At 49.6% G+C, this 13789-nt stretch overlaps 1 protein-coding gene across 12 annotated transcripts in view; it reads right to left on the bottom strand.

The window, feature by feature from the left end:
• The window catches only part of IRF2 (interferon regulatory factor 2), a 127238-nt gene that overhangs the window by 9373 nt on the left and 104076 nt on the right, over positions 1-13789 (bottom strand). For all 12 annotated transcript variants that reach the window (XM_012784973.3, XM_012784970.3, XM_012784969.3 and 9 more), the window contains 2 exons: positions 9486-9603; positions 388-555 (listed from right to left, as the gene is read on the bottom strand). In XM_012784973.3, coding sequence (XP_012640427.2) covers positions 388-555; positions 9486-9603 — 286 coding nt within the window. The remainder of the gene's footprint in view (positions 1-387; positions 556-9485; positions 9604-13789) is intronic.

Genomic DNA, 13789 nt, shown 5'->3' with positions numbered 1-13789 from the left:
TAGAAGAGATGATTGCTAAGGTCCTACCCAGCCTGGTCAAACTGAGATTCCATTGAAACACCCGGCCAAATTTCTGATGACTTGTGCAAATAAACTAGATTCTGATGAACCACTTTCCAAAAGAAATCTTATCAGCTATTTAGCCACGCAAGCAAATGTTATGGGCGACTGAGTAAAGAGAAGCTTGTGACCACATCTTCTAACTGAAACAAAACTGTCCAAGAAGATGTTGGTCAAGAAAATTAAAACAAGAATGATTCCATCAGGAATAATCCCTAGGACAGAGGAGAGGTTATCTGTTGTGGGGTTAAAGGGGTGACCCTGGACAGAAGCACGGCCCTCCCCTGTTCCCTGCCCAGTCCCCCAGCTTCCCTCCACCCCACGTACCTGCGTAGGAAGACACGGGGGAAATCTGCAGAGGGTAGAGCTCACTCATGCTGACCGGCTGCTCGTCACTCTCAGTGGTCACCTCTACAACTTGGCAAATGTCCGGTGGATTAGTGACAATCTCTTGATCCTCAATGTTGCTGTCCAGATGGGATGACGGTCCTACAACTTCAAAGAAAAGAGACGTATCATGCACCGAAGTTGCCTGACTTCACAATTCTAGCACACACTCTAAAGGAAGCGTTCCCCAACACAGCAGGATCACCAGGAGTCAGACTCCTGGTCACCATGCGTCCCCTGCCATGGGGCTGAAGAACAAGCCTTAGCTCTGGGCTAATGACTCCAGAGAAGCAGCCTGGCAGCAACCTGGCTCCTCAGGCCTGTCTCCAGCATGCCTGCCAACGGCAGGCACAGGTGGCCGTGTCCTGTCCAGCTCAGCGGAGTTGCAGACTCAACCACAGCCAAGGCTGCAGGACCAGAGGCCGCACCCAGCCCCAGCCCCAGCCCCAGGGCCAGACGTGACAGTGCTTTGCACCTGACCAATGTCTGTTCTCTGCTCTTGCTCTGAAGGAAGGCACTGTGCTTGTTTTCTGAGTTCCATGGTCCAAAGAGACACTGTCAAACATTAATAAGGAGGAAAGACCACGGACATCTCCCTATTGTGTCCCTTCTAGCCATGGGGTGCCCTGAGCACACTCCCAGCCCTCCTCCTGCTATGTGAGCACACGACCAACTGGCCCCAGTAGCAGAACAATGGGATAGAATCAGCTCCCCAATTCTGGCAAACACTGGTAGCACCAGCTCCCCAGAACACTGATGAGATGAATTCTGACCATTATAGCTCTGAAAACTGCTCCAATTATTTAAATTAAACTTTTCATTTTGAGACAATTATAAATACACATACAGTTATAAGAAATAATACGGAGAGATCCTGTGTGCCCTTTACTCATTTTCTTCCAATGGTAACATGGTGCAAAACTAGAATATAAATATCACAACACGGACATTGACATCAGTAACTATCCACCATCTTGTTCAGACTTCCTCGGTTTCACTTCTACTCCTTGCTGTGAGTGTGTAAGTATGCGTGCTTGCTCTCGGTTCCATGCAATTTTATCACGTATGTACTTTCATGTCACTACGACCACAGTCAAAATACTGAACAGTTCCATCACCATAAATCTCCCTCATGCTATTCTTTTGTAACCATGAACACAAATTGAACCTTCCTTCAATTCCTCCCCTCCACTTCCTTGTCCCTAAACCCTGGCGTCCACTAATCTGGTTCCCATTTCTATGATTTCTGTCATTTCAAGGATGTTACATAAATCGACTCATACAGTAACCTTTGGGGATTGGCTTTTTTTGCTCAGCATTATTCTCTGGAGAGTCACCCAAGTTGTTGTGTGTATCAATAATTGGTTCCTTTTTTTAATTGCTGAGTAGTTTTCCATGGTATAAATGTACCATGGTCTGTGTAACTATTCATCCATTGAAGGAGGTCTGGGCTGATACTAGTCTTTGGCTGTTACATTAGTATATAAGACTGGTATGAATGTTTGTATTCAGAGTTTGTATAAACCTAAGTTTATATTTCTCTGAAATAAATTCCCAAGGGAGCAACTGCTGAGTTGTATGGTAATTTCATGTTTAGTTTTACAAGAAACTGCCCGGCTGTCTCTCAGAGTCACTGTACCACTTTACATTCTCACCACCAATGTCTGAGTGATCTAATTTCTCCACATCTTCACCAGCATTTGGTGTTGTGACTGTTTTTTATTTTAGCCATTCTGATAGGTAAGTAATGATATTTCACTGAGGTTTTAATTTCAATGCCCATAATGCCCTGCCCTAATTTTAAACAGAACTGACCTTAAACAGCTGTTGGCAGCTGATTGGATGACATGTCCCTGAAAATTGGCTCCAATAAGTAGAGGGGAGGAAAACAGCATGGCAATAACAATGTTTTCCCAAGGTCCTCAAAGCGCTTTGGCACCATAATCTATGTTTTGCTTGCGCTTGCATAAGTTATTTCAACATTTCAACCCATGAGAATGACAGAAAAGTATCATTATCCTGTTACAGATGAAGAAACTCAGGCACAGAGAGGGAGAGAGACTTGCTCAAACTCACACCCCTTGGATTATGTGCTCCACATCCCTGTCATTTTCTCACCCAGCTGCAAAATGCTCAGGTGAGGCAGGAAGGGGCCCCTCTCCAGTCGCCTTGAGGAGTCAGCCTCATGGACCCACTTGTCTCATTTTAATCACTCAAAAGTTTTTTCTTTGCTGAAGTATCTTTGTTTATAAATAATCTCCTGTTTCAATCGCTTTTCGTGGGGTGCTAAGAAAATTATCCTATTTCTACACAGGGAAGGTTTTAGAGGATGGGGGAATGCGTGCGTTATTTAATAAAGAAACAAAGGGCACAAAAGAGGCCAGGAAGGAGATGTGGAGAATTCAAAAGCCACAGCACAGAGAATGGGAGGGAAATTGGATGCTGTTTAGGTTTTTTCCTGGCAGGAATATAAAATTAAAGAAGAGGCAGGCAGGCTATATATGGCAGGCAGTCTCCCAAATCCTTATTTCCTCCTCTCGACTATCCTATTTGAGTGTGAGGGCATCAATTATGCAGTTCACTACACACAGACTGACACTGACCGACAATAACCTCTCTCAAGTGTCTCCTGTCTCTGCCCCCAAGTAAAACAGAACGGCAGGTAAACGAGATAATGTCCTATCCCAAGTCCTAAGGAGCAATTGGTGGGTGGAAATCGAAACCAAATGGGTGTGTGTGTGTTTGAGGAGGGAGGGGCACGCACGGTGCCTCGCATACCAAGGCAGTAAACGTCTTATATAAATTTGATTTCAATCAAAGCCACTTTCATTCACTTCCAATCCTTCAAAACGCATACCTTGCTTGCACTGTTCTTCCCAGCAAAGAGGCAGCAAGCTCGGACCATACACAGTGGTCAAGTACCCTCCTCCTCACATCCCTTTGTTCTGACCAGGAATTCCTTCCCTCCCTGCTTTTGCTGGGACACTCAACTCAGTTACTGCGCTGACAAACACGGACAGAGCGCCCGCTTTGCGCCAGAGTCACCAATGGTAGAGGCAGAGGAAGGCCAGTGCGGCCAAGGGCCCGGTCTGTAAGAAGTTAGTCTACACGGCTGCCGCCAGCACCCAGCAATCCAGACAGTCAGCTGGAGGCAGGAATAAGTGAAAAGGAAAAAAAAAAACAACAACAAATGAAGGGGGCCAGGTGATGAAAGCCGAGGAAGTGGAGTATTTTTTCCAGTTGGAGGAAGCGAGGGCTTCAATGAGGGAGTGACATGGGGTGGGGAGGTGGGTGACAAGCAGTGTTCAGGGTGCCCCTGTCTTCTGGGACCCCCTCCCAACCACGCCAGCACAGACCGACCGCTCTCCTCTGAGCCCCTCTCACGACCGGTGCCCACTGCTGCCACAACTACACCGTAGCACGACCTCGTGACGCTTCTGGACTTTCTGCCTAGTGTGGCTGGTTAACCCCACAGATCCTTGCTGAACTTTCTATGTGTATGTCCTATCTCCTCAACCAAAGCACGGCTCCGGAGCGCTGAGGACCTGCATGAGAACTGTCACGCCGGGTCCAGGCATGACACGCGTGCTCACGGCTCACACCGGAGAGGCGCTCAGCGCACGTCCCCTGAATGGACGGATGCAGGAAGGGGCCCAGGCTCACGGACGGGACCCAGAGTCCTGCAGGAGTTTGTGACAGCTTGCAAATACAGAGCATGACAATCAATGCGTTCTAGAAAATGTCACGCCTCTGGCAAGTGGACTTTTTCAAAGCTAGGTGATGTGCTAAAGATCCAGCAGGGGCCGGGCGCGGTGGCTCACGCCTGTAATCCTAGCTCTTGGGAGGCCGAGGCGGGCGGATTGCTCAAGGTCAGGAGTTCAAAACCAGCCTGAGCAAGAGCGAGACCCGTCTCTACTATAAATAGAAAGAAATTAATTGGCCAACTGATATATATATATAAAAAAATTAGCCGGGCATGGTGGCTCATGCCTGTAGTCCCAGCTACTCGGGAGGCTGAGGCAGAAGGATCGCTCGAGCCCAGGAGTTTGAGGTTGCTGTGAGCTAGGCTGACGCCACGGCACTCACTCTAGCCTGGACAACAAAGCGAGACTCTGTCTCAAAAAAAAAAAAAAAAAAAAAAAAAAAGATCCAGCAGGTAGTGGGGGTCGGGGGGCTGGGGACTGGAGAGGAAACTCTTTGGGGTGATGAAAATGTTTTCTTGAATACAGTAGTGGTTATACAACTGAGTGCATCCGTCAAAATTTATAGAACTGTATACCTAAAAGGGATTTGTTTTGCCATATTTTACTTAATATACATGTCTTAAAAAGAATAAATAAGCACCTTTACCCAAATTTTAAGTGTATCCTGAATGCTGGTGACCAGGACAGGAAAAAAAAATCAGTTTTTGTTTTCTGGGCTACAATCTGGATGCTCAGTTAATACAATTACATTACCTCTAAGGTCAAAGTTCCCGCAGAGGAGCCTGCTGGTTACGCCTCGGCGAGGGACGGCCACTTCTCTGCATCCAAACATCGTTCAGGGCACTTTAATAACTTTCCAACTCACCTGCCAAAGCCCATGAAGGAAGCAGGGAAATCCCAGCATCTGAGAGGCTCTCTGGGTGTGCTTAGACACTGTCACAGGTCAGCCTCAATCAATCTCTCTCTCCCCCCATGACCTGCTTTCCCCAAACCACCAAGTAGCAGCGACACTGACTCCTGACATGCAAAGACACACGCATAACACACCTACCCGCTCAGCACACAGGGTCAGGAGAGACACTCCTCTGGGTGCTGAAGGGTGTCCTGACTGCTGAACGCTAATGACAAACGTAACTTCCTGAGCACAGACCTGTGCCTCCCCCCTCTCCTTGACAGACCCGGCAACCCTGTGGGGAAGGCACAGTCGTGATGCCGGTTTCAGACACGATGAAACGACAGCATCAGCGAGAACTAAGTAACGAACTCAAGGTCAGACAGCCAATAAGTGGCAGAATCAGCATTCAAGACCAGCCTTACCTGGCCCCAAATTTCAACTCTTTGTAATACGGTCTCCCTAATAGTAGTAGAAGAGTTAACAAAGCCCAAACCAAGCTCCCGTTGGCTTTCTAAGCCCCTCTTAGGAGAACAACCTTTGAATCTCACCTTAGTGAGTCTCTGGGCTCATAACCAATAGTGGCATTTCAACAGTTCTCTGTTGGGTGCCAAGGAAATTCTCAAATGGTCAGAAGAACGAGAAATCCACTAAGCTCCTCCAGCTTATTAAAGTCAGCACATCTGAAAAGAGTCACCCACAGGAATGTAATTTTATCTGAACCTCACTGCTGAGAATTATAACAATATTATTCATGGCCGGTTACTGATGAACCAGTTTGATTCCTTAAAAGGTCATTCTTACTTTATTAACCATTGTTGACTTAGTGGGGCCCCACCTGAGGAAGCAGCTCGCTCCCACGCCTGGGGAAAGAGCTGCAAAGCGGAGATTGCTGCAAACGCAAAGGTCCTGGGAGGTGGCTTTGGTTGCACCATTTCACAGTTGAGAAAAGCTAAAACCCAATGCCCAGGGTCGCCCAGGAAGCTGCAGAGTCCAGAATGAAACGTATTAGCAGGGCATGTAAAATCAGACCATCAGCATGGGGTCATAAAAGGAAATTTTCCCTGACTCTATCTGAAAGTTTGAGTAAAACTGTTAATACCAGCCCTGATGACACAGCCCAGCTGGAGGCTACGTCTCTCACTCAAATACATTTTAATAGGACGTTGGTAATACCACAGCCATAAAGTATCATTTTACCACCTTCCAGCCACAGAGGGATTTGTCTGAACATCTCCTTTGATTCTCACATCTGTAAGGTGGGCAGGATCAGTATGATCATTTCCATTTTATATATAATTTTATACATTTCCATTTTATAAATTATAATAATACATGTTCTTTCCAATTTCTATGCAAATTGCATCTCGGAGGGATTAGGGAGTTTGCCCCAAATCACGTGGTAAACAGCAAACTTTAGAATTAGGTCTAGAACCCAAGTCTTTAAACTTTGAATCTTATGTTCCTTCTTCGTAAAACACAGCCACGGTTTGGCCCAGGTGCTCAAGGTCAAAGGATGAAGAGACAGGCACCTCCAGAGACTGGATTTCTGTCCCTGCACGGGCCAGACGGCCCCCAACGCAGGCTGTCCCCTGCTCGCCAGGGCAACAGAGGGACAGGAGGAAGCACGAGCATGGCTTGGGCAGTAGAAACTCTTCCCCCCCCCAGGAGAAAACAGCACCACAAGCACTACACAAAGGCGAGCAAAGGATGTGTCCCAGAGAAAACTCGGGAGAGAGTCAACCAACATCTCAATGGCCAACGACCCGGGAGCAGGAATCTGAGCAAAAGCCTCGGCATGGCAGCTTACACTCGCCACCGGGACTGCCACACGTCCATGCCGCCCCGCGCCATGTGCACAGAGCCTCAACGGCTGCTCCACATGAGCAAAACCCACCGCCAACCTCACTTTCTCTACCGACAGCCACAGGGAGGTGACATGATTCAGAATCCCTCAAATTCCAAAGCAGATATAAAAGCGGTGGGCAGGGCCCAGGTCATGCCAGGCCCGGGAGACAAGAGGGACTTTGTCTCGGGGGCAGCGGTGACACTGGCATTTTAAAAAGATCTCTCTGTGTGAAGGGCGAACGGGGAGGACAGAATGGAAGCAAAGCCCAGGTGACAGCAGAGGGAGGACTAGACACAGCGCCAGGAGCAGAAGGGGACGGAGGACTTCAGGAAGACAGTGAGGAGACAGGAGGGTCCGAGAGTTCATTGTCAGCGGGGTGGGGGCGGCAAGGGAGGAGGGAGGAGAAAAATATACAGCCCCACAACAGATGACAGCTTTCTTGAGTAACTAAACATTTCTTAGTGTTGAATAACCAGCAACCAAACTCCACTACCCAGGTCTCCGGTCTGGCACCTGTGACCGAGGAGCCGACCCACAGCCTCACCTTGGTGACCAGGTCCAGACTGCACAAAGAAAAAATAAAGTATACATAAAAAAAAATAAAGTCCTGAGTCCTGTGTCTGGGAGTACATACTGTGACATCCGTGTTCCCACCTCACGTGGAGCTCCATGTTGCTGAGTTTTCTAGGGGTCCTGATAAAACCAGGTGCCCTGTCTGCAGCCCCTGCTCCTAGGGGTGAACCACTCAGGCCTCAGTGTTCCCGGGAGCAGGCACAGGGCACGGCGATGAGCAGGGAAGACCTCTTAAGAAGGGTTCCCCCCAGCTAAGGACCCACCCCGGAGCTACTTCTTATCTTACTGGTGAAATCTCATATCTTATATTTTAATTTTTTCTTTTTCTTTTCTACACAAATCTCAAGCAGTGTATATCTTAATCACTAGGAGAAATGGCAGCAAGAACAGGGAACAAAGGAGATGGGAAACGGCGAAGACGCAGTCCCACTGCCCTGCGTCGCCTCTGCCATCCAGAAGCCACTGTGGACTCTGGTGCCAACCCTGAGTTAGAGCCACCAGGTCCGCACGGGGACCTGCAGTCCGTCTCTGTCGTGAATCTGCTCTCCTGAGCCTTCAGAAGCCCCTGTTGCTACTCGAGTTTCTAGGCTTGGCTTAAAAAAGCTGCTTTAGCTTCACTTTAGATGTAAAGTCAGTCAAATTTGGATGTAATGATCAAAAAAAAAAAGAATGTCCGATGAGAGTGTGCACTTGGGGCAGCCAAAATTAAGACAAAAATCCCAGATACACGAACCCCTAACTGCAGTATGTCTCGTCACCACGGGCGGCTTTATTTACTGCAGAGCGCTGAATAGTCTCCCTTGTTTCACAGTGATCTTTGCTTCGTGGAAGGGTGGGGCTGCCTTTTATCGAGAAACACAATGGCTCTGAAGTACCGCCACGGAGGCGCGACGTACAGAGCGGACAGAACGTCCGCACCTGCAGGCGCCTGCCACTAGCCCCGAGATGGGGTTGGCGCAGAACGGCAAAGCCACTGCGAGCCTGGGCAAGCGGCCAGCAGTGTACTGTCGGGACAGCTCAACATGTTGCTGGCTTCTTCCGTTTCCTAAAAACAGAAGTCACTGCACACAACAAAAATTTGATGCTAAAGAAAAGCAAAAGCAAAAATAAGGAGTTCCCCCCCCCCTTAAAGGGAAAGCAGGGATAGGGCTTTGGGGCACTAAGCCTGTGTGCTTGACCGCACAGAAGAGACGGGACATTAGAAGACACGTCTTCAGCACGGTGACACCGCACTCGTCTTGGGCGGGCGCGGCTAGCTCAGTCTGGAAGAGCATTGGGGAAATGTCGTGCCTCCGAGAGCCCCCCAGTCTGAATTTGGATGCTTTGTTATTCTCTGTCATCTCTCCTCTCCTTAGCAGCACTGACCACAAATGGTGATGCCTCAGTTATCTGGGGCTTCTCTGTTTGCTGTGTGTCCTTCCAAGAAAACAGGAATTGGGCCTCCTGATCTATTTCCTGCTCACAGCACTGAGTCTAGGATTTGGAAGGCGCTCAAAAATATCTGTTGAATCAGAGTGTGCCCTCGGGCAATATGTCTCTGTGCCTCAGTTTCTCTGTCTGTAAAACGAGCACCCCCTCTGTCTGCCAGTGAGAAGCCGCTGAGAGTACGTGAGAGGACAATCTTCCGTTTCCTTGGCTCCCGAGTTTAATAAAGAGCATTTCTGTCCATGTGACCAAACAGTGAAAGGCTGGACACGCTAACCATGAGCCACTGGGAAACAAACATCCTTTATTAAAATAATGCGTTCGATAAAATTTGGACTCAGTCAAAAGGCCGCACTCAAGGATCCAGAAGGCCACATGTGGTCCCAAGGCCCCCTGCTGACCCCTCAAGCTCCTTTTTCTGATCTGCTAATCCCTTTGTTTTTCAGCCCTGAAATCTGGGGACCGGGACTCGCATATTGAGATGGCTCCAAGACCTCCTCCCACTGACTTAAGTCATTTGAAGATCCCTGTTTTACAAAGTTTAGACCCCAGAGGGCTGCTCGTGTGTATGAAAAATGAGATGTCAAAAGTTTACCTATGATGTTCACCGTACTGTCCACTTCATTTTTTATAGCTGAAGTCAGGACCGCATACTCGGGAGAAAGATCACTTACTCCATTACTAAGCCCCAGAGATGACTCAACTGGTTCTTGCTAGGAAGAAGAAAAGAAAAAAGAATTGAGAACACTTCCTTTTCCCTCCCTTTACTTAGCTGAAACGCTACCCTCTGTCTACTCTCTTTGCTGCCAGGGTCACTCATGTTCAGCTTAGCCGAGTGCGCCGCCCACTTCTTTACATGGGGCTGGTGTCAAAGCAGCACGTTTCTGCTGCGGGGTACTTGGTTTCTTCCAGCTTCCTTCCAGGAAATGGCACCGTGGGTCTGCCTCTGCCTCGCCTGCAGGAAACGCCTCCACCTGCAGACAATAGCTGGGGCCGCTGCGTGACTGTGTGCGTGCAGCACCGCACTGCAGGGGTTCGAGGCCGCCTTCCCCAAGGGAGTGCTGGGAAGAATGAACACCTGGCTGGCTCACCGAGGGAGGGCTCCTGCCACCTCCTTCACAACTGCCTCTTAGGAAAAGCTCTGCCTCAGTGACTGGCCCCAGACAGGAGGCCAGAGGAGGCTGTAGGTGAATTCTCCCCCGGGTACTGTTCGCCGTGGGCTCCGGGCCTGCCAGCATCTTGCGCTGGGTGGCTGCCTGAGTCCAGTCGGGCACCCCCACCCACGGCTTCACGCAGATGCCCTTCGGCGCCTGCATGTCCCACCCAGCCCGAGACGCTGCAGGTTCATACCGATGAAATAATGAGGGCAAATCCCTTTTTCGTACTGAAGCTCTAAATTCTGGCTTTACCCAAGTGCACCTGCGCCCTCCACTCCAAAGGACCCACCAACTCTGGGGAAGCCAGTCCTGAGGGACACAGTGACTGTCAGCATTTTGACGAGGGAGCTTCCCCTCCAGGTAAGCTTGCACCTGCTCCTGTGACAGCGATCACATCAGACCAAAGCCACACAGGACGGCTCCCAAGGAATCCACGAGGGAAAGGAGGGTGGGAGGTGGGAGGAACACAGCACTGGGAGCAGAGGACCATGTTGGGGGATGTGACGGTGCTCTGCAGAGTCCGGATGGGGGACAGCTCTAAGGCATGGTGGGGTTTCTTACCAATTCATTTAGGTACTACCTGGAATCAATGATGAGCCCCCCAAATCCTGGAGAAGTCACATACGGTAGGAGGGAAATAACCTTCTCCCTTTTTGATCCCACTTGGCAAACTCCCACCATAAAAACCACAACCTCGAAGGCATCACGTCACTGGACAGTTCAGTTTTCTAAGCAACAACACACTGCATGGTTTACCGGACGTATCAAAGGCCAAACATAAGGAAGGGCCCAGAGCAGCCCCGCTGGGCGGAGTTTTTACTCCTTGCTGCCCCCACATCTTGCATTTTTCTCTGTTTTACAAGTTCCAAATAAAAAAGCCTGCCCTTTTTGGGAAAAAACTCACTTTCTTGTGACCTGAGTCACCAGTTTTCCCCTCTCTTTACAGCCAAACTTCTGAACCAGCGTCTGCTCTTCCTAACTGCTCGCTCCCCTGTCCCCTGCCCGCACCGTGGCCTGCCTTCCTCCACGCGGGGACAGTTACCAGCGGGCAGCAAGACCCCACTTGGGGGCGAAACCTGGTGACCCCACTTCTCACTAGTTGCAGGACCTTATTTAACCTCTTTACGCTTCTCTCAGGGCACTGGGTACAGTTATAAACTGAGGACAATAATAGGATCCACATCATGGGGATAATGGGAAGATTAAATGAGATAAATACGTACACGGCACTTCTTATTAAATAAGTGCTCACTGTTGTCAAAGGTCACGAATAAAACTCTGCTCTCCCAAATCCAACGACCTATTCTCAAGTCCCTTCCTCGACACCATGCTCTGACATGGACGGGGAGGGCCGTACCCTCCCGTCTCGACAGCCTGGATTGTCGGATACTGTTTCATCCTCCACCTGTCCGATGGCAACTCCCTTTCCCGATGGCTTCGTCAGTCCCCCTTTTGGTCCTCCTCCTCCCCAGAGACGCCCCACAGTTCATTATTGTACTGCCATCTCCTCCACTCCCTCAAAAGGAGCGAAGCACAGGTATCTGGAAGAATTATGGAAAGATCTGCTCGTCTGTAAGGGTTTCTTCTGCTGTGATATGGTATTTTTTTTTTTTTTTTACCCATTCTGCTTCTAGGTTTCTTATAAAAGTAACGAGGCAGTCAGACATGCACATACTTAAAAACTGAAATGAATTTTGATTTCTCAGTTGAAGCCCTCTATGTGCTTCACATGATTTACAGTTTAATTAGTGGCAAGTAATACTTTTATCACTTTACACTTGAGAAAACTATGACTCAGAGATGAAATTAATTTTGCAAGATTGCACTGCTCTTAGCCCGAGGAGACACAGGAACTGAACTCAGTCCATGGTCATGCAACGTGGTCCAAGTCCAAGGGCTATCTGTTTTAATAATCCCTGTACCCTGCACTACAGGTGGCTGAGACAGGCCGTTCTGAACACTGGTTACTCCTCTCACACCCACTTCAAAAACACCTGTCACTGCAGAGTCTTTGGTGGAAACCCTCTCACTGGCCCTACCTCTCTGGAAGGACAGTGCTGCCAATGGTACAACCGTAGCCAGCGCCTCCCCGAAACGTCTCCACCCACGGTGCAGAACAGTAGGCCCGGAGAGAAGGGTCTTCACTAAACTCATCCGCAATTTTGGAAACGATCAGAAGTAGAGATATCTAAACCTAAACTATATTAAAAACCCAAGGACCCAAAATTAGGAAAAAGGGTGCACAGCTCTTTATGTAACATGTGCACAGAGATCCTGCAGGCCATGGACGGCCTTTGCCTGTGGCCTCTCCTGGTCCCCTCTGCCCCGCTGCCGCCTGGCTCAACCGCCTGCCACTTGGCTGCATCATAACCTGGCCTGGTTAATCCTGAACCAGCCTCTTTCTCTTTCCCTTCTCAGTTCAGGTAGCGACTCTCCCGTAAGTCAAGTAGCCCCGAGCTTTCTTGGCTCTAATCCCATTGCCTCACTGCAAAGATAACCCAAGAAAAGACTGTGTTGGGTCCAGAGTCCTCCACGGTAAATGAACTCTGCCAGATATTTACACTCAAGCACCTTTTCTATAATTATAGAACCCAACATTTGGTTCACAGTTTAGGGGATTTTAAGCAAAAGCAATCTGGCATAAGAGTGAGTACAAGGGCAAGGGTGGCTTCCTTTAGACCTGCAAGATAGCAAACCTTTGGTTGGTCTCAAATCTGTGTTCGCAGGGTAGGCTTGGGGTGGACAGAGTTAGGGGACAGCAGAGGGACTCTGCCACCAGTGCTCCTCATCCCTCTGCTCCAGCCCATGCTGTCTCATCCCTACACCCTGGTCTAGAACTCTCACCCCTGAGGCCCAACATAGTGGGTCCCCAAATCACCTCCAACCCCCCAAATGCCCTCATGCATCAGTGCGAAGCCAGTCTCCTTGAAGCCAAACCTAAGGTCATCAAATTTAAGGGCATCTCTAGGACTTCTGCTAACAAAACCTCCAGGCTGATGGCTGGGCTTCATAAAGTAGACCAGGGAATCCGACCTGGGAGGACACATGCACCTCACCACGAAGGCCAAAGTGCCACTGAGAACAGAGGCTCCAGTGAGACAGGCAGCAGCCTCCTGCCCAGGGCTAGAAACACCGTCCTCCCCCTCCCTTCCCGGGATTGGGCCATCCTCGTTCTTCTCCTCCCTCTCTCGCTGCGACTTCCCTTTGTCTCCTTGGCTCCCTCTTCTCTCTGTCTCCACCTGGGGTCTGTGTCTCCTCTCATACAGCTTCTCTCTTGGAGAAGGCACCCGTCTTTGAAGGCTCTGACACAGTTGTGAGTGAATGATCACCCATTTGCCCTGGGAGCACTTGCCCGAGCGCTACGCCTGGCAGGTCCAACTTTCTACCCAACTTCTGCTCTCGGGCATATCAGACTCAACAGGTTCAAAGTGAAACTCACTCTCCTGCACAAAAGGAGCCCCAATCCCAACGTGCCCTCTCTGAAGGGGCCTCCTCTTCAATCCACTACCTTCTCGCTCTGTCTCTCCCTCCATTCTCTGGAGAAAGGTCCCCTCTCTCCTCTCCGGCGTCCACCATTGACCATGTTCCACGGCAGCCTCTCCTCCCCGCCATCCCTTCTACCACCGCGAGACAGCCCTCCCTTAGGTATCCTCTCCACCCTGCTCCACGTCTGCTCCCAGGAGGTCCAGGGGGCCTCATTTCATAAAACCATCCACAGAGCTCATGTAGCCCACCAGTTTCC

This window comes from Microcebus murinus, chromosome 15, assembly GCF_040939455.1.
Source record: "Microcebus murinus isolate Inina chromosome 15, M.murinus_Inina_mat1.0, whole genome shotgun sequence".
Classification (NCBI taxonomy): domain Eukaryota; kingdom Metazoa; phylum Chordata; class Mammalia; order Primates; family Cheirogaleidae; genus Microcebus; species Microcebus murinus.
The sequence above is the reverse complement of the archived record's forward strand: the minus strand, read 5'-3'. Positions and strand labels throughout refer to the sequence as shown.